The 26,345-nt window shown below is 41.7% G+C and overlaps 1 protein-coding gene across 2 annotated transcripts in view; it reads left to right on the top strand.

Annotated features, from left to right (window-relative positions):
• The window catches only part of RGS6 (regulator of G protein signaling 6), a 796,961-nt gene that overhangs the window by 113,531 nt on the left and 657,085 nt on the right, over nucleotides 1-26,345 (top strand). For both annotated transcript variants that reach the window (XM_077464598.1, XM_077464599.1), the window contains exon 2: nucleotides 8,991-9,087. In XM_077464598.1, coding sequence (XP_077320724.1) covers nucleotides 9,010-9,087 — 78 coding nt within the window. In that variant the 5' untranslated portion in view covers nucleotides 8,991-9,009. The remainder of the gene's footprint in view (nucleotides 1-8,990; nucleotides 9,088-26,345) is intronic.

The following is a 26,345-nucleotide window of genomic DNA, read 5'->3' as shown; positions in this document are numbered from 1 at the left end:
AAGCTGCTCGTGTGTACAGGGCATAACAGTTCTGATGTTGGTCTGTACCATAGACAGCATCAGAAAATTTACTGAGCTTAGTCACTGATTAAGTGACACACTCAAGCAGAGTGGGCGCACACAGCTAAAATTTGCAGTCCTACAACTGTTATGCGCATTTTAATGTCATGCTTTGTGGAGGATGAATAGGATAATATCCTCCTTTGCTCCTCCCCCAGTTGCTACATTTAAAAGTAATTTAGGGAGGTGAGGGGAGGTGTGAAGGAGATTGATCAGCACAGATAGTATTAGACAATGGCAGAAAAGTAAAGGGCTATGATGTGCAGGAGGAAAGGGGTGTGCTAGAGAATTGACACTAACTGAAGTGTCAGTTTCCCCAGCAAGTTCACATTGGTCAACAAAAATTGCAGGAGGAAGGGGGTGTGCTAGAGAATTGACACTAACTGAAGTGTCAGTTTCCCTAGCAAGTTCACATTGTCAACAAAAATTGCACTAATGCTGCAAGTAAGCATTTATTTAAAGCAGAAGTAGTGCTAAAGCTATTTAGGCCCTATTCTGCTGTGGGGCACAGGCGTGCATTTAATTCTGCACTCCTGTGACCCGTAATCAGCCGACAGCCAGCTAAACTCTACTGACAGCTGATGTCACTCAGCCGGTTCAGCCTCTGGAGAGATCCTAACTTTAATGTTGAGATCCACCCAGATGCCTTACTGGTAGATGACTCAGCCTCTCAGTGAGCTGCTGAGAGCCTGAGCCAGCTGCTCCCGCCCCTTCCACAGCCCAGTGCTCCAGTTAATGCTGAGAGCTTGTCAGTCACCGGCCCTCTGCTCACTGAAGACTGAGAACCAAATGATTAATTACTTGTTTTTTTTTTTTTTAATGCCTGAACTTCTATTTTAACCACTTCAGCCCCAGACCATTTTGCTGGCTTAAGACCAGACCACTTTTTGCGATTCGGCACTGCGTTGCTTTAACTGAAAATTACGTGGTCGTGCGATGTGGCTCCCAAACAAAATTGACGTCCTTTTTTTTCCCCACAAATAGAGCTTTCTTTTGTGCATGTTCGATAGAATAATATCAGGTGAACTGTCATGATCGGCTCTTGAAAGCTCTATACTAACAGTCCGATTATCGTACGATCACTTCAAAATCGGTATTTTCTGTACAATATTGTGATCGTGTGTACAGGGCATTAATGTCATCTTCCGCATAATGTCTCTTATAGAAGGGGGAAGGGGAGGGAGGCCAGATGACCAAAGTGAATGGAAAATAAATTCACTGAAGATTGCTCCCTGTTGAGATGCTTTCACACTGATCAGGTTTTGATGTGCTTTTGTTCAGTTCAAGGGCCCTTTTACACTGATCAGTTAAAAAAGCGAAAGAAAATTGTCTTTAAATCCTGTGGAAATCCTCACGCTGGTCAATTGTGTTTGCTGCTTGCTGCATTTTTGCAGCATGTTTGGTGCGTGTTAAAGAGGGAGTCCACTGGAAAAAATACAGCTGCTGACTTTTAATAAATGGACACTCACCTGTCCCAAGGTCCAGCGATGTCAGCGGCTCTCGGCAGCTGCCGCCGCCATTCCGGTGAGGGAATCAAGAAGTGAAGCGTTGCGGCTTCCCTTCCCGGTTCCCTACTGTGCATGCGCGAGTCACGCAGTGCAATGGGAATGGTCCACACTGTCTCTGCGACTCGTGTGTGTCTCAGCAGACAGCGCTGCGGGACAGGAAGAAGCATAGACTCCTGTGGGAGTCTATGCCGGAAGTGGGTGCAAATACCTGTCTTAGAGGGTTCCGACGAGCGTAAGTTCCACTTTAGGGTGGAACTCTGCTTTAATGTAATACGAATGTAGCAACTCAAAACAGGTAAGTTGTGACAGGGAGAAGTTAAAACAAGTAATGGACAGAATCAGACATCACAGCCATTTAATTAACCACTTGCTTACTGGGAAATGAAGCCCCCCTCCTGCCCAGACCAATTTTCAGCTTTCAGCGCTGTCACGCTTTGAATGACAATTGCACGGTCATGCAACACTGTACCCAAATTACATTTTTATAATTTTTTTCACACAAATAGAGCTTTATTTTGGGGGTACTTAATCACCACTGGAGTTTTTATTTTTTTCTAAAAAAAGACGGAAAATTTAGAAAAAAAATAAAAAAAATTTTTCACATAAAATGTAGCAAACAGTTAATTTTTCTCCTTCATTTATATGCGCTGATGAGGTGGCACTGGTGGGTGCTGATAGGCTGCACTGGTGGGCACTGATGGGCTGCACTGACGGGCACTGATAGGCACAGATAAAGCGGCACTGATAGGCACAGATAAGGCAGCACTGATGAGGACAGATAAGGCGGTACTGATGGGCACAGATAAGATGGCACTTATGGGCCCTGATGGGTGGCACTGATAGGTGTTACTGATGGGTACCATTGATAGATGGCACTGATGGAAACTGATGGGTGGCACAGATAGGTGGCACTGATGGGCACTGGTAGGTGACACTGATGGGCACTGGTAGTTGACACTGATGGGCAGCACTGTTGATGAGCCACTGATTGGTGACATTGATAGGTGGCACTGTGGGAACTGATAGGTGGCAATGTGGGCACTGATGGTCGGCACTGTGGGCACTGCTAGGTGGTGCTGGTGGGCACTGGAAGGTGGCACTTTTGTGCACTGGTAGGTGGCACTGGCAGGTGGCACAGGTGGGCACAGATGCACTGCCGGCTGCTTTTCTTGATCGGGACCGATGTCCCTCTGACAGCAGCCGGATTACTGGCTCTGTTTACATCACATGATCAGCTGCCATTGGCTGACAGCTGATTACATGGTAAGGGGTCTGAATCGACCCCTTACTCTGATCTGTGATCCAGCGAGTCTCAAAGACTCACTGATCACAGAGTGTGCCCGCGCGTGCCCTGAAGGGGAGCGTGCAGACCACTCGAGCACGAGAGGATGTCTATTGATGCCCTTCCGGCAGTAGGTCTGCCCTGTAGCCGTCATTCGGCTATAGCGCGGATCTGAAGTGGTTAATTACTATAGGAGTAAAGGCTCACATGGCTAAGGCAGTCAACAGGAAGTGAACACAATTAAACACAATTGTGTCTTTGGGAGGACCCAAAATGGGACATACTGTATATACCGTATCTCACAAAAGTGAGTGCACCCCCTCACATTTTTGTAAATATTTTGTTATATTTTTTCATGTGCCAACACTGAAGAAATTACACTTTGTTGCAAAGTAGTAAGTGTACAGCTTGTATAATAGTGTAAATGTGCTTTTCCCTCAAAATAACTCAACACATAGCCAGTCATGTCTAAATCGCTGGCAACAAAAGTGAGTACACCCCTAAGTTAAAATGTCCAAATTAGCCCAAAGTGTCAATATTTTGTGTGGCCACCATTATTTTCCAGCACTGCATTAACCCCCTTAGGCATGTAGTTCACCAAAGCTTCACAGGTTGCCATTGGAGTCCTCTTCCACTCCTCCATGACAACATCACAGGGTTGATGTTAGAGACCTTGCGCTCCTACACCTTCCGTTTGAGGATGCCCCACAGATGCTCAATAGGGTTTAGATCTGGAGAATAGGGTTTAGGTCTGGAAATGTGCTTGGCCAGTCCATCACCTTTACTCTCAGCTTCTTTAGCAAGCCAGTGGTCATCTGGGAGGTGTGTTTGGGATCGTTATCATGTTGGAATATTGCCCCGCGGCCCAGTCTCAGAAGGGAGGGGATCATGCTCTGCTTCAGTATGTCACAGTACATGTTGGCATTCATGGTTCCCTCAATGAACTGTGGCTCCCCAGTGCCAGCAGCACTCATGCAGCCTCAGATCATGACACTCCCACCACCATGCTTGACTATAGGCAAGGTACACTTGTCTTTGTACTCACCTGGTTGCCGCCACACACGCTTGACACCATCTGAACCAAATAAGTTAGCTTGGTCTTATCAGAACACAGGACATTTCCTTTAGCCTGCTTGTTTTCAGCAAGCTGTTTACTGGCTTCCTTGTTGAACAACAGCCATGCAGACCAATTTGATGCAGCGTGCGGTGTATGGTCTAAGCACTCACAGGCCGACCCCCTCAACCCCTACAGCAATGCATGTTTATTTCCCAAAGACAACCTCTGGATATGGACGCTGAGCATGTGCACTCAACTTCTTTGGTCGACCATGGTGAGACCTTTTCTGAGTAGAACCTGTCCTGTTAAACCACTGTATGGTCTTGCCCACTGTGCTGCAGCTCAGTTTTTAGGGTCCTGGCAACCTCTTATAGCCTAGACCATCTTTATGTAGAGCAAAAATTCTTTTTTTCAGATCCTCAGAGAGTTCTTGGCCATGGGGTGCCATGTTGAACTTCTAGTGACCAGTATGTGAGAGTGAGTGCGATAACACAAAATTTAACACACTTACTCCCTATTCACACTGGAGACCTTGTAACACTAATGAGTCACATGACACCGGGCAGGGAAGATGGCTAATTGGGCCCAATTTGGACATGTTTACTTGGGGGTGTACTGCCTTTTGTTGCCGGCGGTTTAGACATTAATGGCTGTGTGTTGAGTTATTTTGAGGGGACAGCAAATTTACACTGTTATACAAGCACACTCACTACTTTACTTGGTAGCAAAGTGTAATTTCTTCAGTGTTGTCACATGAAAAGATATAATAAAATATTTACAAAAATGTGAGGGGTGTACTCACCTTTGTGAGATACTGTAAATGGCAATTAATTGATTTTGAGAAAATTCACCTGGATTAACCACTTCGCGCCCAGGCCAATTCTGACATTTCTCTCCTACATGTAAAATTCCTATTTTTTTTGCTAGAAAATTACATAGAACCCCCAAACATTATATATGTTTTTTTAGCAAAGACCCTAGAGAATACAATGGCGCTCGTTGCAACTTTTTATCTCGCACGGTATTTGCGCAGCAATTTTTCTACCACATTTTTTTCAGAAAAAAAACTGTTTCATGCGTAAAAAAAAAAAAAAAACAGTAAAGTTAGCCCAATTTGTGAAAGAGGAGGATACGCTGAGTAAATAGATACCCAATATGTCACGCTTCAAAATTGCATGCGCTCGTGGAATGGCGCCAAACTTTGGTATTTAAAAATCCCCATAGGCGACGCTTTAAATTTTTTTACTGGTTACATATTTTGGGTAACAGAGGAGGTCTAGAGCTAGAATTATTGCTCTCGCTCTAACGTTCGCGGCGATACCTCACATGTGTGGTTTGAACACCGTTTTCATATGTGGGCGGGACTTACGTATGCGTTCGCTTCTGTGTGCGAGCTCACGGGGACAGGGGAGCTTTAAATTTTTTTTTTATTGTTAATTTTATTTTTATTTTTTTAGTTTTACACTTAAAAAAAAAAATTGATGACTTTTTTTCCTATTACAAGGAATGTAAACATCCCTTGTAATAGGAATATGGCACAATCGGACATATTTACAGTGAGATATGGGGTCAATAAGACCCCATATCTCATCTCTAGGCTGGGAAGAATAAAAAATAAAAAATAAAAAAACAATCCTGGCTTCCTAGCCAGATCAGCGCCGTTAATTTGAATACAGAGGCCGGGCGTGACGTCATAACATCGCGCCCGGCCTCCAAACGATCATAGAGACTCCGGGGACGATCTGGTCCACCAGAAATCTCTATGGTAACTTGCTGGGGCCGGCGGATCCTGTGACCGACTCACAGATGGAAACGGTGAGTCGGTACAAGCACCGGAAGAGCGGCGGGAGGGGAGGGGTGTCCCCTCCCGCCGCCCGTAAGAACGATCAAGCGGCAGAACTGCCACTATGATCATTCTTATGGTGCAGGGAATCGCCGGCTGAAAACGGCAATATCTGAATGATGTCTGTGGCCTCAGGCATCATTTAGATATAACCACTGAAAGCCCATGACGTCAATAGACGTAGTATGGGCGCCAAGTGGTTAAGCCTCATAATTTTTAAAGGTACAGTAATATGGAAGAAGTGCAAACTTGGAAGTAGATAATTGCTAATGTGTGTCAAATACATAGTGACGGTCAATTGATCTGTTTATAACCAGCAGAGGAAAGGTACACACAGTTGGGGCAATTCACTGCAGAAATACAGTGCAAAATTCCTAAACACTCATAAGCCTCGTACACATGATCAGATTTTAGGATCAACGTTTGTCCGTTTTTTGTTGCATGCTACTCTCATATCAAAAGTAAAGAGGGTAACTCAGCATACAAAAGTTCTCGTACGACAGAATTCAACCTCAGAAGTGCGGTAATGTGTTGAATAGTTTTACATAGTTAGTCAGGTTGAAAAAAGACACAAGTCCATCCAGTTCAACCACAAAAAAATAAAAATAAAAATATAATAATATCATGCAATCCCATATACCCAATTCTATACCCACAGTTGATCCAGAGGAAGGCAAAAAACCCCAGCAGAGTATGAAGCAGGGGAAAAAATTCCTGATCCCCCGAGAGGCAATTTGATTTTCCCCGTATCAACTTTACCTATAAATGTTAGTACCCAGTTATATTATGTACACTTAAGAAGTAATCCAGGCCCTTCTTAAAGCAATCCACTGAGCTGGCCAGAACCACCTCTGCAGGGAGTCTATTCCACATTTTCACAGCTCTTACTGTGAAGAAACCTTTCCGTATTTGGAGATGAAATCTCTTTTCCTCTAGACGTAAAGAGTGCCCCCTTGTCCTCTTTGTTGACTGTAAAGTGAATAACTCGACACCAAGTTCACTATATGGACCCCTTATATATTTGTACATGTTGATCATATCCCACCTTAATCTCCTCTTATCAAGAGTGAATACATTTAGTTCCTCTAATTTTTCCTCATAGCTGAGTTCCTCCATGCCTCTTATCAGTTTGGTTGCCCTTCTCTGCACTTTCTCCAGTTCCCCGATATCCTTTTTGAGAACTGGTGCCCAAAACTGAACTCCATATTCCAGATGAGGTCTTACTAATGATTTGAACAGGGGCAAAATGATATCTCTCTCTCTGGAGTCCATACCTCTCTTAATACAGGAAAGGACTTTGCTCGCTTTGGAAACCGCAGCTTGGCATTGCATGCTATTATTGAGCTTATGATCTACCAAAACCCCCAAATCCTTCTCCATTACGGATTCCCCTAGTTGTACTCCCCCTAGCATGTATGATGCATGCATATGCTTAGCCCCCAAGTGCATAACTTTACATTTCTCAACATTAAACCTCATCTGCCACATAGTTGCCCAATTAGACAGAGCATTGAGGTCGGCTTGTAAATTGGAGACATCCTGTAAGGACGTTATTCCACTGCATAGCTTGGTGTCATCTGCAAAGACGGAAATGTTACTTTTGATCCCAGACCCAATATCATTTATAAAGATATTAAAAAGTAAGGGTCCCAGCACTGAACCTTGGGGTACACCACTGATAACTTTAGACCATTCAGAGTAATGGGGCCACCGCTTGCAAAAGAGCTAGAAGAAGGCGCGGTGGCCCGGCAAGAAGAACCGAAGAGGGGGACAAGACCCCCCGAAGCAAAAAGACCCCCGGCGGCAAAGAAGAAAGCCGGGCTCCTCCGCTAGTTAAAGAGCTAGCAAAAGAGCAGAAGATAGCGGAGGAGTGTTGTGGTTTGTTTTTTTTACTTTTTTTCACAGGTGAATGGATAGGGGTACATTGTACCCCATACTCATTCACATAGGGTAGGGGGCCGGGATTCAGGGGCCCCCTTATTAAAGGGGGCTCACGGATTCCGATAAGCCCCCTGCCCACAGACCCCGACAACCAACGGCCAGGGTTGTCGGGAAGAGGCCCTTGTCCTCATCAACATGGGGACAAAGTGCTTTGGGGTGGGGGGGCGCGGTCCCCCCTTCCCCAAGACACCCCCCATTTTGAGGGCACGTAGCCTGGTACGGCTCAGGAGGGGGGGCGCTTGCTCGTCCCCACCCCCTTTCCTGGCCGGCCAGATAGTGTGCTTGGATAAGGGTCTGATATGGACCTGGGGGGGACCCCCACGCTGATTTCGGCATAGGGATTCCCCTTTAAGTCCATACCAGGTGACGGGGCCAGCGATGACTCCTTCGCTGGTCCCGGCTACCTGGAGACGCGCTCAAAATGAACAAGCTTTCCTCCGCGTGTGTGGGTGAGTCCGTTCATTTCAAAAGTACGGCGGATAGTCTGGTGGACTTAGTACACCGCATTAGTCCACCGCAAAAGTACCGTGTGTGGACAGGTAGCTCGTTCGGCAAGTCCGGCGGTAAGTCCACCGGATAGTCTGCTACGCGTGTACGCGGCATAACAGGTCTATAGTTACTTGGTAAAGACTTTGTTCCTTTTTTAAATATAGGCACCACATTGGCCCTGCGCCAATCCAGTGGTGCTATTCCTGTCATTAGTCCCTAAAAATTACATACAATGGCTTTGAAATTACAGAGCTCAATTCTTTTAGGATCCGTGGGTGGATGCCATCAGGTCCAGGTGCTTTATCCACCTTTATTTTGTCCAAATATTTCTGGACCATATTACTTTTGAGCCATTGTGGATTTGGGGCTGCGTCACTACCACCCCCATTATGGACATGAGCTCCCCCATGTTCCTTTGTATAGAAATCTCTATTTGTGGAAAAAAGGGATGTCAATTTTGTTTGGGTACAACATCGCACGACCCCACAATTGTCATTTAAAGCGAATATCCTGTATATTCAGCATCTTATATTTATCTGAATTAAAAAAAATGTTTTTACAATTACATATTTTATGCCTCAATACATTTCATACCTAAAAATATAGGCAAACACTCTGCATTTCCTTTAAACAAAATTCATAAAATGTAATCAGTGAAAGAACCAAGTACAACGTCATCCAGATCTTACCTCCTCCTTCACAGAAATATGCATTTTACAAAGTACAAATGAGATTATTATCATGTCAGCCATTTGTTAAATCTGTTTTCTTTGCCTTGTCTCATGTGCTGCTCTGCATTTATTATTGCAGTGTCAGTGAAAAATCAACCATGGCTCAGTCTTCTGATTCAAGTGTTGGAGTTACAGATCCTGAGGATAACACTCCAAACATGATTGTCTACAGAAAAGTAAGTCTTTTCCTTATCATCTCTGCTGAAAATGATCAAAAACCTTGTGATAATATGATAAATATATAAAATATCATTACTATTTCAATACCAAACTCCAGAAAAAATTGAAATAGGTTTAAAAGACTTGCTTTACCTACCAAAATATATGCAATTCCCTAAAGCCAGCATTTAACCCATACACCTCTGCCACACTACATAGCTCTGAGTTTTTTTGTAACTTTTTTCTTTTGTCACCTGTATGGTCTATGAACAACCAGTCAGTTCTATTAAGTAGGAAGCTGAGATAGGCTACAGTGGTGTTATTTGCCAAGCTATGCAGTCTGTTTATGTATATATATTAAAAGACTGGCAGGACAGAACTACAAATCTTTTGGCAGGGAAAAGTTAACGTATACATTATTTCAGTCAAGTGTTTGCTTGGCTGGAGGCCCACTTTAAATACTAAATTGACCTAAAATTGATAAATGACTGGTGGTTGAATCACTTAGTGGCTTCCTAGTTCTCTTGTGTGTCCAGGCGGCCCGTTATTCCCCCAAGGGTACCTGCATTTATCCCTCTCACCTCCTCTCTGCAGTTTCAACAAAGACAACAGCCTCATTTACCATGCTTCTTTCTCTTAAAGCGGTAGTAAACCCAGTTTCAAAAAACACTTAGATTCCCGGCATGCCGGAAATACTAACTTTCACATTGGTTGTGCTTTCAACCAAACTTTCAAACCATCCAATGGCTGGTTTCATAACTGATAACACATGCAGCGTTATGGCAGTTGAAGAATCATTAGAGGCCAAGATGGCAGCTTCCTTGACTGAAAACGATAGAAGGGTTTACTTCCACTTTAAATATAAAAGGAAGAAAGTTTTGTTATTGCCATGGCTGGTGGACAGAGCTAGGAACCCAGGTGTAAAAAAAACCCTTGCTAGTAGACTTTCTAAAAATGTATTGCTATCCATAGAACCAAAGAATGAACTTTTCTTTTACTTTCAAGCCATGGTCTGGAGAAATGGCTGTTGGATTTTTAATGGGTCCTGCCTAATGCAATGAATAAATAACAAAATAGTTTTGTATGAATTTACTCTCTCATATGTTTAAGGCTCTGGCCTTCTTTTTTTCAGTTGAATGTTATAAATGAAGGCATATTGACACAAAGGAGTTTATTTGCTAAAGGCAATTGGGCTTTTCACATTGGAAGGGAAGTTGCACTTTTTAAGAGAATTTGTTCCAAAGCTTAATAAATGCGGCAAACTTTCCCTTTGCAAAAAAACACCTAATCATGTTCAAGAAAATAAGAAAACATAATTTTTGCTTGTTCATGACTGGATGATGGAAGTCAGCAAAGCTTCACTGCATTCACTAAGCTCTGGGGCTAATTCCCTTGCAAAGTGCAACTTTCCTTGCAAAGTAAACACCCCTTTTTTATTTAGTAAATCAACACCATATATGTAGGATGTAAAGCTGAATTCCAGCAATGATCTGTATTGCATACTTACATTTGTCCAGCTTGGCATGATATAAGTATGCACATTTCATGCCTGATGGGCCACTGGGAAAGCTGAAAACACTGTAATAGTCAGAGCTCCTACAGCGATGATCCCAGCTCATTCACCAGTTTTCTTCTATTGCTTTCCGCGATCTGAAGCCACCAGCCTACCTTAGGTGGGGCTCAGTATACTGGTCACATATTTTACTTTCATTTTGGTGGGCTATACCAGTCTTTTTCAACCAGTGTGCCATCTAGGCTCTCCAGGGGTGCCTTGGCAAAATGCCTAAAATGACCTAATATTGCCTGATATTGTCCTAAAATTGTTAACAAGCCAGATCAAGCCTACCTTTTTTGTTACACAAAGCCACAGGTTTTTATTGTGTAGCATTACAACCTAAGAAACCATGTAGTCTAGCTTCTGGCGCCCTAACAACCAGTGAAGTCTTAGGTTAATATAGATGTTGGGTGCCTGACAACTTCCTTGTTTGCCCCTACCTTGTCCCTCTCTGTCAGCACTAAAATCATGTTAATTAGTGAGGGAAAGAAACTGAAGGAGAAAAGAAGCGCTGAAATACTAGTCTGTACCAGTGTGCAAAGAATTAATCACCTTTAATGATGGGTGTCTTTTTCGTGTGTAGATTCCGCTGCATTATGAAAAACTATAAATTAGTTTTTTGCATTTTAAAATGGGTTGCCTCGCAATTGTGCAGAATTTTAAAGTGTGCCTTGACTGAAAAAAGGTTGAGAAACACTGGTCTATACATAAACAACTAGAATGGATAGTGAACATATCCCAGAGATGTTGTGGGCTAATATTTTGGGTTACTCAATCTTCCAGATCCTGCGCAAGGGGTTTCCTTTCTGCACAGTAACTATAGGGGGGTTCACTCGCTTGGCACTGCAACCATTCATAAGTTTTTCAATGAATACAAGGCATTCTCTGATTGAACAAGGTATAGATCCTGACATCATCACCCCTCCTCCATCTTGTCCAGTTAGAGAATAACTTGTATTGATTGAAAAAATATAATGTGTTCTATGATTGGCAACAGTGCTGCACAAGCAGCCCTTTGTATTATGTATGCAGGGGTTCCGCTCACACAGAACCCCTGCAAGACTTGGATGATTGCAGCTATCACTGTAGTAGCCCCGACTACTCCAGCCATTTCCACCTTTCCCAGCAGCCCATCAGGTAAAATATGTATACTTACATTGTGCTTGGCTGGATCAATGTATGTATGCAATATAGGTCATTCTAGGAGTTCAGCTTTAAGAAATTGATCATGTTGCAATCGTTTTCAGCTTGTGTTTTCCTCCAATTTGCAGTCGATATTTGATGTCAAATTTTGTGTTTGTTCTTGGATACTCTGCATTGAGTTATTTTTTTGAAAATTCAAACTGCTTTAATATATTCATGGACGATGGTTTTCAGAAGTATATTTTTATTCAAGTGTTAATTCTGTTGTTTGCACAGTTTGGTTAAATCTTGTCACATAATTTCATGCATCTTCTTTTGTCTTTTTTGTTTTGCTTTTGATATGAATAATCATACTTATTATACTTTATAATACTACTATACTATTATGCTTTATAGTTTATACCTATTGACTGATTTTAACTCATGTTTGTATTACATTTTTGTGCTGACTAGATTGTGTTGGTACATGCTATGATAGATGGACAAGAAGCCATCAGATTATTTACTCATCACCAGGGCATATTTCAACACATTTCAATCCTCAAACAATGTCAAATCAAGGAGTTGGCATGTGTAGTAAATCATCGCTTTTCATGTAACTGTGACAGTTTACATGGACACATCAGAACAACCATACCGATTATATATTTCAGCATGTACTGTACTGCAGTGCCCTACTTTCTCTTTGGTGACTCTTGGGGAGTGTGTGTGTGTGTGTGTGTGTGTGTGTGTGTGTGTGTGTGTGTGGTGAAACCCTTAACCGTTTCCTGACTATGGGTATTTTGTGCCTTCACTGCTAGCTGAATCACTTAGTGGCATTTTTATTTCTGTAAGAATTCCTGCAAGAAATAAAACCTGTGATTGAAACTGTCGGGGAAAAGAACTTGTCATAATGAAAAAAGGAATATCATTGCTGGTATTATGAAGTCTTGGAAACTGATAGTCTCTCTCTTCACTTCTTCTGTCCAAATGCAGATCAGGAGATTGTTTTAGAACAAGGAGCTTCTGAAATGTTTGGTCTGAACACTTATACACTTTTCTTATTAAGCTGGGCACAGATAATATGCAAATAGTATATAATTCAGATCCTGACACCCTGGTAATCAATATGTTTGGGTATCGTCTTTAGCTATGTTGGGCTGAGTATTGAAGAATGTGAGGAGCTCCTGCTGCTGACTTTCAGATCTGCTGTTTCAGAAACATCATGGCCGTTTTTGTAATGTTATAAAGGGAATTATTAAGGCCTTTACTATGTGACCATTTTAAATAATGCTTAGGTAGTGTTTAGTGATTTGCAAAGCTTTACAGAAATTATTTATTGGTGGTCCTTCAAGATGAGTCTGACCAAATGCCCATAACTCCCACTGATTAAAATAAGATCTATAGCTGGAATGCACAGTGTCATCACTTAATGGATCTTGATGAATCACTGCTGGCATGTTAATATTATTAGATTAAAAGCTCTGTTGACAGTATGATAAACCTATATGTTTATGCTCAACAACAGCCAGCCTCTTATGCAGTTTAGTTCATCATCACTATAATAAACTATGCATTGAAAAGGAATGTACTTTCTCTGTTAAATGCATAGGGGTTGATTTACTAAAAACAAAATCTGGTACAGCTCTGCATATGCCAATCAGCTTCTAGGTATTTGTATGTGTCAAACCTAAATTGAACAAGCTGAAGTTAGAAGCTGATTGGCGGATGCACAACTGCAACAGGTTTTGCACTCTCCAGTTTTAGTAAATCAACCTCATAGACTACTTAGCTTTTTGTAGTCTAAAGAGTACCATGTACAACAAGCATGACTCTTATTTTGAAAATGCTAGATGTGTGGTTTTAATATTGATTCCTTTAATTTCTGAAACACATGTATCAAAAGAACCCCACTGATGGAGGATTTTGGCTCTAGTAGGTCAAAAGTGGTTTGACAAAGTTGTATCAAAGTATGATCTTAAGGGTCCTTTCACACGGGGCGGATCAGTTCTGATCCGCCCCGTGGATGTCCGTTTGCTCAGCGGGGATCACTCCGCCGATCCCCGCTGAGCAGGGAGATGACAGGTCTGTCTCCGCACACTGTGCAGGGACGGACCTGTCACAGCGCCGCTCTCCCCTATGGGAGATCGGATGACGACGGACCGCAGTGCCCGTCGTCACCCGATCCGATCCGCAGAGGGATGGAAAAATAGCTTTTTCCTCCGTCACACTTTTTCGGATCGGAGCGGGTCGGATGTCAGCGGACATGTCACCGCTGACATCCGACGCTCCATAGAGCTCTATGGAGCACCCGTTCAGGTCCGCCTGAAAAACTGACAGGCGGGCCTGAACGGGACGTTAGTGTGAAAGGGGCCTAACGGTGGAGCTGCTTTTGTAATCATAAACAAACAATCAAGTACAAAAGTATTAAGAAACAATATGGCCTTGTTAAGATATAGCACCTCTCTATAAATGGAACCCTTATGCCGCGTACACACGATCAGACTATCCGGCCGACTTAGTCTGGCGGACAAACCGCCGAAAAGTCCGCCGGACTTTCCGAACGAGCGGACCTGCCCACACACAACCGGACTATGGTGGGAGTCCGCCGTACTTTTGAAATTAACGGGCTTGCCCACACACGGAGGAAAGTCAGTTAATTTTGAACGCGGCTCCAGGTAGCCGGGACTAGCGAAGGAAGTCAATGTCGCCACCTTCGGTGGAGAGATTGACACATTGCTGGCCCCGTCACCTGGTATGGACTTAAAGGGGAAGCCCTTTGCTGAAAAAACGGTGTGGGGATCCTCCCAAGGTCCATATGAGACCCTTATCCGAGCACGCAACCCGGCTGGTCAGGAAAGGGGATGGGGGCGAGCGAGCACCCCCCCCCCCCCCCCGAGCCGTACCAGGCCTCGTGCCCTCAACATGGGGGATGCTTTGGGGAAGGGGGGCCCTGCAGCCCCCCCACCCCAAAGCACCTTGTCCCCATGTTGATGAGGACAAGGGCCTCTCCCCGACAACCCTGGCCGTTGGTTGTCGGGGTCTGCGGGCAGGGGGCTTATCAGAATCCGTGAGCCCCTTTTAATAAGGGGGCTCCCAGATACCGGCCCCCCACCCTATGTGAACGTCGTCGCCTTCTCTTTTCTCTTTTCTTCTTCTTCCTTGAGAGGAAGAAGAAGAAAAGACAAAAGAGAAGGCGACAACGGTGACGACAGAAGACCAGGCCACTGCTAGTAAAAGAGCTGGAAGAAAGAGCGGAGGCCCGGCAAGAAGAATCGAAGAGGGGGAAAAGACCCCCGAAGTCAGAAGAAGACCCCTGGGCGGCGGCGAAGAAGAAAGCCGGGCTCCTCTGCTAGTAAAAGAGCTAGTAGAAGGTGACAGGGCCAGCAACGTGTCAATCTCGCCGCCGAAGGTGGCAACATTGACCTCCTGCGCTAGTCCTGTCTACCTGGAGCCACGTTCAAAATGAACAGACTTTTCTCCGTGTGCGGGAAAGTCAGTTAATTTCAAAAGTCCGGCGGACTAGCACACAGACGGCCGGATTGTTGAGTCAAAACTACTTTCTAAGTCCGCCGGACTTTTGGGGAAAAAAAGTCCGCCGGAGCCCACACACAGGTGGATTATCCGTCGGACTCTGGTCCACCGGATAGTCTGATCGTGTGTACGCGGCATTAGTGTTGCCACATGGGCAGCGGGAAAACTTGGGTCAGTAACAGGTGGGCTGAACAACGAGTCTCACATCTTATACACTCCTTGTTTCTGCCAGTAGCAAACACTCTCTTGACGTCTGTTAGGAGCACATTACCATTCCCAGAAAGCTATGCTCTAATTATCACATGTTCAACTTTATTAAACTGTTAGAAATTACAGGTTTTGAAGCAATGCTCCACTTCCTCATCAGGAGGAACAGGCTTACTAACATGATACTCTTTTTTTCAGCAAAGCATTTACAACATTAAAAAATGACCACCCATACTGTGCTTCAAGGTGTCCATAAATGGAAAAATTGTATAGCATATTTATTGCGTTAGACCTACAATGCCTAGTATCAATCCTTGTACGGAGTGCAAACATATCAGAAAGTTGGTAGCCTAATAGCTATTGATTGAACAGAATGATAGATACAGTTGCAGGCAAGGAGCACATTTGCATGTACATGTCATCAATACTATCCAGGTCTGTTCTCCACAAAATTCAGTTAACCATCCCCACGTGCCACGTGGTCAAACACAGGCCTAACAAGCTCTGTATATGGACATGTGATTCCTAATAATTTCCTCTCCTCATCAGAAGTTAAGAAAAAGGGACAGTATTGAATGGAAAAAAAAAAGCATGGTGGGTTTGGATAAATTGCATTGGCTATTGGGCGTGACCCAAAGTAACATGGTTAAAAAAGGTCTGAGCCTACCTTCAGTACACATTGCACACATTGCAGTACACATTGCACACATATATGGCCTTTGCACCTCCAAAATACTCCCTAACTACTGTACCACAAGTGAGAGTTTCACAGACACACATAAAGGATCGTCTTTAAAAAAAAAATTAAGAATAGAATATGGACAAAGAGCTAACACTTTCTCTGAGACTACCTTAAGAAGAACGTCATTAAAATAGTTGGAATAAACTTGTAACTAGCAGCTGTTGAGACAACTGTTGAGTATGGTACAGCAGTAAACACTTTGTTATGTACAACACAATGTATAGAGTGCAGTGGTCAGCAGTATGTGTCATAGTCCCTCTTTTATTGCTGGTCAGCAGAAGGAGAGGCTGGCCAGTGTCTGGTGTCAGTGAAAGGAAAATATGGCTGTGTCTTGGTCAATGGGAGAATAAAAAATTCAAGAGAGGAAAAATGTCTGGCATCAAGGAAGGAAAAATGCCCAAATGTTGGTGGTCAGAGGGAGGAAAAAAAATTCCCCAGTGGTTCATTGGAGAAATAAATGCCCCAGTGGTGTTCAGTAGAGGGAGAAAGGAGCATTGGTGCTCAGTAGAGGGAGAAGGGGGGGGGCATTGGTACCCTATGGAGTTGTGATGCTCTGAAACTTTAACGCCATTTGAATACCAGTGCTCTGATTGCTGCATTACTTTGTATTTTATCAGAGAGCCTTCATATTTATTTACAAGGCTTTAGGATAGGTGAAAGTCTCAAATTCAGTTGTTCCTTGTAAAAAATGAGAAATATCTCTATTATGAGATCCTAAAAATATAATAACAGTGTAATATTTATGAGCTAACATATGTTACTGTTTACTGTTTTTACAGGCAAAGTAACCAAAAATGCGATATAAAAAATAATATGGGAAAAAAACACGCAGAAATAGCAATCAACATCTTAGCAAGGGCATATGCTAGTCCCAGCAGCAACAAAAATGAGAGCAGACAGAGCCAGGAATAGTTTTCAAAGCAGGGATTTAGGTCTCTTTCCCACTGGTTGCCTATAATGGGCTCTAGATCTGTCCTTGCACAGATGGCAGCATTTTAACTACATAGCAGAAATGACAGCCTAGGAGAATGTAAACATCAAGGGGATAGGTTAACTGCAGGGTGTTGATTGAATCCAAATGACACTGAAGTGTTGATCTAACACATGGTGGCACTTGGATAGTATATGGTAGAAATAAATGGGCCACTGTCCATTGATACCTAAGGGTTTATTTTTTTTTTAAATGGTACAAAAAGTAATAAATAACTCATTTGAATTTACATTTTTTGCTCAATAGTTTTTATTGGAGTTTTAACAAAGAGCAATGCAGAAACGTACTTATACATGTATTCAAATCCACAATAAAATGTCAACTCAAGGTCCACGAGTCAGTTATAGAAGGTGAGAAAATCTGGCAGCGTTCCAACCCCATGATGCATGAGCCATATCGTAACCTAGTCCAAGGCAGAAGACTTCTGCATTTGTCTATTAAAGTAGAACTATAGACAGAACTTTTTCATTTTGGATATAGCAAAGGAGGGTGATAACCCCTGTTGGTTTATTTTTTTGCCATCTGTGCTCCTTTGGGGAGATTTACATCCACTTCCTGTCCCATAGCCAAAACAGGAAGTGAGAGGAAATCACTTCAAATTAAGGGAATCCCTTGGATCCCCCAGGTCACCAGAACTTGTGTCCCCATTGGAAGATTTCCCCTTTATTACTTTTCTAAGGACAACCCGACATTTGGGATTTTTCTTTTCACTTTTAATGATAATGGTAAACAGGATAAATAGAGAAGGTTAATCTCTCTAACTGGGGCACAGACAGCAAAAAAAAAAAAACTGACTGATGTTCTAATCCCTCTCCACTCTATCCAAAATCAAGAAAAAGTTTTGCCTTTAGTTATACTTTAGCGTACAGTAAAGATTAATCTGAAACAGACTCAAACTAGTATTAACCCTCCTGGCAGTATTCCCGAGTGTGGCTCAGGGTTACATTTCAGTACCATTAGCAGTAACCCCGAGCCACGCTAGGGATTGCATTGCAGAATCCTGGTACAGCATGCTTACCTTGTCACCAGGATCCTGCGATGCCCCCACGCTGTGTCCTCCACCGTATCATCAATTGAAAAAGTACAAAAAACATAACACATGCAGTACACTGTAATTTTACAGATTACATTACTGTATCAAATAATTTCACCTCTCTTTTGTCCCTAGTGCTATCCAGTGCCCAGCATGCACTTTTATATTATATATACGGTTCTTTCTGCCTGGAAACTTGAGATTGTCCAAGGCAACCAAAAAGTGGCCCTTTACGTCAAAAGTGGTTTTAGACCAGCTAGAAAACAGCGATAGTAAATTAGAACAATTGCAGAATTGAGCAATAGTGAATCGTGGGGAAATTAATTTTATTATTATATTATTATTTTTTTATAATTAGTTATAGTAATTTATTATATTATAATTTATGATTTCATGTTTCAAACTTTATCATACCTGGGATGTCTACTAGACTCTTGTTTGGACAGATTTAAGTGTATTATTACTAAGAATTACAGGCCTACAATATAAAACGCCAAATTCTATGCTACAGTACAAGTTTATTTTATCTACTCTAACCAAAGGGAGTGCAAGAGGAATAAGTAAGAGACCATGCACAGAAAGTGTGAGAAAGCACTACATGTGAGAAGGAAGGGGAAAAAGGGGAGGTAAGTGAAGCAAGGTAAGGGGGGTGTGGAGTAGGGATGAGCTGAATACCCCCCGGTTCGGTTCACACCAGATCATACCGAACAGGCAAAAAAGTCTATGGGACATGAACATGAAAAATCAAAAGTGCTAATTTTAAAGGCTTATATGCAAGTTATTGTCATAAAAAGTGTTTGGGGACCTGGGTCCTGCCCCAGGGGACATGTATCAATGCATTTTTTTTTTTTAATGGCCATTTTTTCGGGAGCAGTGATTTTTTTAATACTTAAAGTGAAACAATAAAAATGAAATATTCCTTTATATAACGTGCCTGGGGGGTGTCTATACTATGCATGTAAAGTGGCGCATTTTCCCGTGTTTCGAACAGTACCACAGCAAAAGGACATTTCTAAAGGAAAAATTGTCATTTAAAAGTGACCACGGCTGTAATGAATTGTCATTGAAAGGGCATGGGTCCCCCCCCCCAGTCCATTACCAGGCCCTTTGGGTCTGGTATGAATATTAAAGGGAACCCCAAAACAAAATTTTAAAAAACAAATTTCGTGAGGGACACCCTAAAATCCATACCACGCCCTTCAGGTCTGATATGAAAATTAAGGGGAACCCTGTGTTAATTAAAATAAAACATGGCGTAGGGGTCCCCACAAGGGGACCCTGTGCCAATTTTTTTTTTAAATGTCGCAGGTCCCCCCCAAAATCCATACCAGACCCTTATCTAAGCATGCAACCTTGCATGCCATAGGAAAAGAGGGGGTCAAGAGAGCGCCTCCACTGAACTGTACCAGGCCACATGCCCTCAACATGGAAAGGGTGCTTTGGAGTAGCCCCCAAAGCACCTTGTCCCCATGTTGATGCGTGGGCAAGAGTTACAACCATTATCCAAAACTCAATCACTTTACTTTCTAGTCTTGCAGAAAATGTTTTACTAGACAAGATGTGAGGGGAACTTTCCAACTGCAACATAGACACACATAAAATGCTTTTCTCTTGTAGGAGAAAGCTAAAACCCCCGTCAGATCTATTTCTTTGTCACTGTTGTAGATATCCCACCATTTTCTCTCTGGTGAAACTGTTATGGCAGGACTGAAAGTGAAGGTAAATCTTTTTAATAGAACCCTGATTAGCAGTAAAACCTAACAGTATTTTTAATCCTTCCCCCATACTATCCAAAACGATAAAAAAAATTCTTTAATTGGTGATTATTTCCCTTTACTTCCTTTTCCATAGACCCATGGGGTTTATTTACTAAAGCTGGCGATCAGGCTCACTGCTGCATAGAAACCAATCAGCTTCCAGGTTTTATTGCCAAAGCTTAATCGAACAAGCTGAGGTTAGAAGCTGATTGGTTTCTATGCAGAAGTGAGCCTGATTTTGCACTCTCCAGCTTTAGTAAAAACAAAACAAAACGGAATCTCCCCAAAGGGAAGGGAAATCTCCTCGAGAGACAAACAGGATAAGCATACAGGGTGTACAAATTGTTAAAAAGTAGTGAACCACAACCTCACATTTGGATAAGTGTCTTGGGGCATAAAAAGTCTCCACAGTTCAGTGTGCAAAGATGCCCTGGAACTTCACAGAAGCTGACAAGCGTTTAAGAAATGTACAACTTCTTAACACATTCCTACACCCTGTCTGCTTAATTTGTTTGTAGCTGGATCACCCCTGATCATCCAAGGGCCTGCGAGAACTATTGTACATTCTCCCTTTATGAGTGTATGCACTCTATGGACTAAAAGGAAACATAAGACATTACATATTATATGATGTGAACTACCTCTGTATTTGTTTATGGGAAACCTCAGCTTAAACACTTGTCATTGAAAGAGACATTCCCATTTAGTTTAACCCCCCCCCCCCCCATCTTACATCAGTAGTCTACATTTAGTAAAAGGCCATTGATGCTCCGTTCGAAGATATGAATTCTGGTGATTAGAAGGGAGCAGCAGAAACACCTTACATAAAAAGGGAAGCCTTTTATTGTGCCTATGAGCTCCAAAGTCTGCTCAGCCACAATAAAACATGTTTTCATATAGTAACAAAGCACTAATATGTACACAACCATCAAGCTTGGAAATTTTGACTGCATAAACAAAATTTTACTGCTGTTCTCTATATATGCCCAGGGTCTCTGGCAAATCTTGTAAGGAAACACAGGATAAAACCATTATAGGCATATGAAGCCTTCAAACTGCTGTTCGCCTTGCAGATCTATAAAAATAGGTAGACATTGATGTCTTTTTTTTAACCTTGTATCATCCACTATAACACAATTGAATAGGAGGGTGAAGGAAGGAATTTTTGTCTCTTTCTTTAGACAAACTATTTTGGACTCCTCTGAAGTGAATGATCACACAGTAATTATCTGAAAACTATTTAAAACAGCTTTTCATATTACCGTCTGCTTAACGCACAAAACACTCTAATTAAAAGTGCTTTTAAATTTGGTTTATAGCTTGTATAAGATTGTGGCAGTTCTTACATGTTGGGATTCACATGATCAAGCTTTTAGTGGGATAATTATGTCTTTGAAATAGTCCATGCAGAAATGCACGCAATATGTGTTTTTGTATGTCCAGATCCATAAGGAGTTTATGACAGAGCTAAAACTGCTAAGCTATTAATGTCAGCTCCATTTACTCTATTGTGCTTTTATCTGTCAGCCTAATATGCTTATTTTACAGGAAGAAGCTTTTGGTACCTCCTGGGCTGATAGCAGATGCTGAGCTTAGCTTTTACTTCAGGAGTCACATATATCCGGTCCATTTTTTCCTTTTGGGGGGTAGTAATAAATGTACAGTAAAGCCCTGTGATGAAGAACTCCAGGGCACTCGACTGCTCCACGCTGTTTGGAATTAAAATCTCCAATCTGGGGTTTCTCCTGGATTGTCGTTTTTAATGCCACTCCTCCTCTAATATGAAGTCGACAAGGCATTCATTTTTTGTTTCAATGCAAAAAAAACAAGATGAAAAAAGAAATTGCATTTTTTTCAGAAATCATCCCTCCTAATATTATGTGTGAATAGCTGCAAGTCCTGATCTTACACATTTCTTATTTTATTTAAAACTGGTTTATTAATTCTAGATGACGCTGAAGATGCTCTCAAGAGATAAATAGAAATAGATTTAGCTTTCAAGATTATAGCCTTTCTGTATGAGGTCCCACTCACTTTGTTCAGTCATTTGTTTGAAACATATGTGAAAAATGTCCTTCTTATGGAAACATGTTTGATCTTTTCACCTGGGATATCTATAAACTGTAAAACCACCACATCCTTACTTTTTTACACACTGACTGGTTTGAGTTGCATGCATCTGTAAATTCCAGAGAAAGAATCTGGATGTAGAAAATGCAAACAGAGGGTCAATCATCAAGGGTAAAAGTAGTCATGGCAACAATAAAGTGACACGATTTACCATTTCAGTCCTATGCTTGGTCTGGATTGAAAGGATTTCTATTTCAGCATTCCTGCAGTTCTGTAAGAAGGAAGATATTTTTTTTTCTTTTATATACACAAATGGCAGGATATAATATTGACTCATTACACCTGGAAAGGTGAATTTGTAAAGAAATCTAATATTTAAGATGGCTGTGTGGAATTGCTCAAATGTGGCACTTCCAAGGACGCAGCCCACTTGCCAAATTTTTGTTTAAGGGCTGTTTTTCCCACTTTTATGCAAAGAAAATTTTGTAGAAAACAACAGAATTACCATCACAGGTGTTATTCAGCAAGTACTCATTCTGCCTCCTGGTTATCCATTGCAGCACCACTTCCCTGGCATTCAGGCTTAGGCTCTCTGTCTGTTCCTCCGCAGTCTGCTCAAACCCTCTGCATACACGCACACTGCGGATCCTAGCTGCACTGCCTCACCTTGTCTCCTGGGTAGAACCCTGAGTCGCTCTCAAGCCAAATGGGCTTATGTAGAGCTACAAAACCAGTAGGTGCTTGTTGGCAAGAAAGTGTGGATCTAGTGTTGGAGGCTTTATCCCACCTAAAACCTTACAAAGCCTTCTGGGTTCCAGTACACAGACCAGGACTTGCCAAGCCTTAAGAAAAACAACAGGTTTGTTTTCTCCTTATGAGACACATACCCTGGGGCCCCTTCCTGCAATGGGTGAGTACCCTAATGCCGTGTACACACGGTCAGACTTTTCGGCAATAAAATTCTGACGGAATCTTTTCATCGGATATCCCGATTGTGTGTGGGCCTCATTAGACTTTTTTTTCCGCAAATTGTGAGGGACCTAGAAATAGAACATGTTTTAAATCTTTCTGTCAGAATCAATTCCTATCGGGAAAACCTTTTGTCTGTATGCTGTTCCGACGAACCAAAAATGACGCATGGCCAGCTACTGGCTATTGAACTTCCTTTTTCTAGTCCCATCGTCAGTTTTGTCACCGTGTTCTAGACGATCGGACTTTGGTGTGATCGTGTGTAGGCAAGACCGTTTCAGCGGAACTCTGTTGAAAAAACTTCAGAGTTTATTCTGATGGAAAAAACGGTCGTATATACACGGCATAATTGACACCAGTCCCTTTTATGACCCTGAAATAGACATGTGCATGATGAAAAAATGTGTTTAGTTTCATTTACAATCTAGTTATTTTGTTTTGTTATATTCAGTTGATTCATTCAGTTTCTATAATCGGAAATTCATTTTATGTCTTTTTCAAATTTTCTTTGAATTTAACATTTTGTTTTTAATTTGAAATGTTCGAATCGATAAATTTCGAATTGGTTGAATCAAATTTTTTTTAATAAAGCTTCATCTTGAATGTCATATAGGAAAACTGAAAATTTCGAATAAATGCTATTATAAATTATATACTATGGGGTTGATTTACTAAAGGCAAATAGACTGTGCACTTTGGAAAGTGCAATTGCACTCTGCAAGAGCAGTTGCTCCAGAGCTTAGTAAATGAGGAGGAGCTCTGCTGACTTCCATCATTCAATCATGCGCAAGAAAAAATGTATTTGTTAAAAAAATTCTCCTTGCATGTGATTGGGTATTCTTTGCAAAGTGAAGTTTTTTCCTGTTTACTAAGCTCCTGTGCTTTTGCCCTTGCGCTTTGCAAGGTGCGCAGTCTATTTGCCTTTAATAAATCAACCCCCATGTGCCTTTACCCTAGAAAGGTAAATATGTCTATTTTACATTTGTTATACTATTTAAAAAATGTCTCTCACTGGCAACAATCTGTTTTGTGATTAGCCCCGTATAGCATTTGGAAATATGCAGGTGTATTCAGGGCTAATTCATGCTAGTGCATTGGTCTGCATATTACCACAACTGTAAAACGCAGGTCAATGCAAGGGCACCTAAAAAACTTTTTTCTTTTTTTTTTGTGTTCTGTTCACACTACATCACTGCATTAAAATGTATCATGTAAAATGTAATGTGTGTAAATTGCTGGTCAACACAGTGCAATACAATGCAAGTAAAGAAAAAATTTTTTGGCTTTGTGATTTATTCTGTTCCAGGCACCCATACCAGTGGCAATCTTTGGGGGATTGGAGAGTGAGAAAAAGAGGAGTGTGTGCAGAGCAGGTGCTTTTTTGGTCAGCATTATTGATGTTGACAAATTTGTTGCCCATGTTTGGCACACAAAATCATGTACGACCCCCAGCAAAAAGATTACAAGGAAGAAAGGGCCAGAATGATTAGAGCTGTTGTGCTGGACAGTTAGTTTACCAAAAACTCTCCAAAAATTTCCAAAACTCCTTCAAAAATGAATATGTCTAACATGCATAGCATTATTATGTGCACTAAAACGTGTGTCAATGCAGGTCAAAACGTGCATCAATACAAGTCAGCACATGTTAAAACGAACATAAAATTTATGGAAATGTACATCCATTTTTCCTGCATTTAACTGAAGTCAGCATATATATATAAATATATGTATATATCTATTTATTTATAATTGGGTATACACAGCTTGCTTGCTAGAATGGGAGCAGTAATTTCTCATAAAGGAAAGCTGTAATAAACAGAGATACTACAAAAATTGTAAGGAAGGTTAAACTTTTTTTTGGAGGGGGGGCTTACTAAAACTTTAAATGTGCATCTGTAAAATGCTTTAACACTCCATCTTACTCTTTAATATGAACTTGTGACTGTGAGGATTCAAATGGTTACACATACTTAATAGACAGTAAATCAGCTGTAAAACAAGTAATTACTGACCTCTGTAGCTGCAGGCCCTTAGGAGCAATTCATCTTCAAAGTTCCCAGCAACTCAGCTTATCCTGCTCTCCTATCCCAGAACACCTGTATTTACATTAGAGATTGGAAGTCTGAAAGGTTGCTGAGTCACTGCTAGAAGGGGGGGGGGGGGGGGGGGGTAACATTTGTAGTGATTCTGCTGTGACATTTGAGGATGGATTGCTTCACACTGCCTGCACCCACCTAAGTCAGCAAGGGCTCATTTACTGTTTGTTAAGAATACATAAATTGTTGCATTTAGTAATCAGAGGAATACATACTATTTAATTGCATTCAGTTCTGTTTATTGTGTTCACCACCTGATTGCCATGTTTTCATTGTAAAACTCGTTAATTTTGTGTTTTACATGGTGTGTTTTGGAATGCTCATAAGATGTATAACCGACTTTTTAATAAATTCGATTCTAGCAAATCTGAATCTTAGAGTTTATCCATATGCTTGCTTTTATCATGCTTGGCTGCCTTTAAAGTCAGAAGGCCTGGCGTTTCACTGAGTGTGTTATGGTGTGTCCCTGTGACAAATTGGGGATGTGTTTCCCTAGCAACAAGGAAATGAGGATTTATGACGCTGTCCCTCTGAAGATTAGTATGAAAGTAAGACAATCCCAGCTCTTTAGACTAGTACAATTCTTTTCTCTATAGTAGGAGAAAATCTGCCCATTCGAAATTGACATAATACATTATTTCCAGAGACTCCCTTGGTTTGGTTACCTTCTTGGTGATTATTCAGTTGTTGAAAGTAGAAAATTAAACTACTAATGTCACACTGTAATGTCCTTCGAAAAGCCTGAGGTAGGCCAGATGGGACACTTACCACACATTTCAGTGGAGTTAGGCTCTGTTCAGACCATGCAGTTGCAATGTTTTTGTGTATTTCTGTGCATTCCTGCACATCGTATTTGAAACAGCCTATTCATTTCAATGGGCTGCCCTATGTGTGAGAAACACACAAAAGAAGTGCCTGGCCCTTTTTCAAAAATTGTGCTGCTCTGAAACCTATGGTATTTTGTTGCTGTACGTTTTAGTGCACGTGAACATGTGTGTGTTAAGTTGTGTGAGGGTGCGATTAAGAATGAATGGCACTGCCATGCACTTGCAGAAGGTGTGCTTATTTTTGTGCATTGCGGGAGAGTGCACAATTTTGCGCTGGTTCCTGCACTGCACAAGCATGAACAAAGCTTTATTCCATTGGCTTTCAATCTTGCATTGGAAAGCTGAAAGTATCAGTATTTTATCAAAGATTTT

The sequence above is a fragment of the Lithobates pipiens genome, unplaced genomic scaffold (genome assembly GCF_037356315.1).
Source record: "Lithobates pipiens isolate NorthernLeopardFrog02 unplaced genomic scaffold, aLitPip1_a1.2 Scaffold_30, whole genome shotgun sequence".
In the NCBI taxonomy this organism is placed as follows: Eukaryota; Metazoa; Chordata; class Amphibia; order Anura; family Ranidae; genus Lithobates; species Lithobates pipiens.
This window is presented reverse-complemented; position numbering and strand designations above follow the sequence as displayed.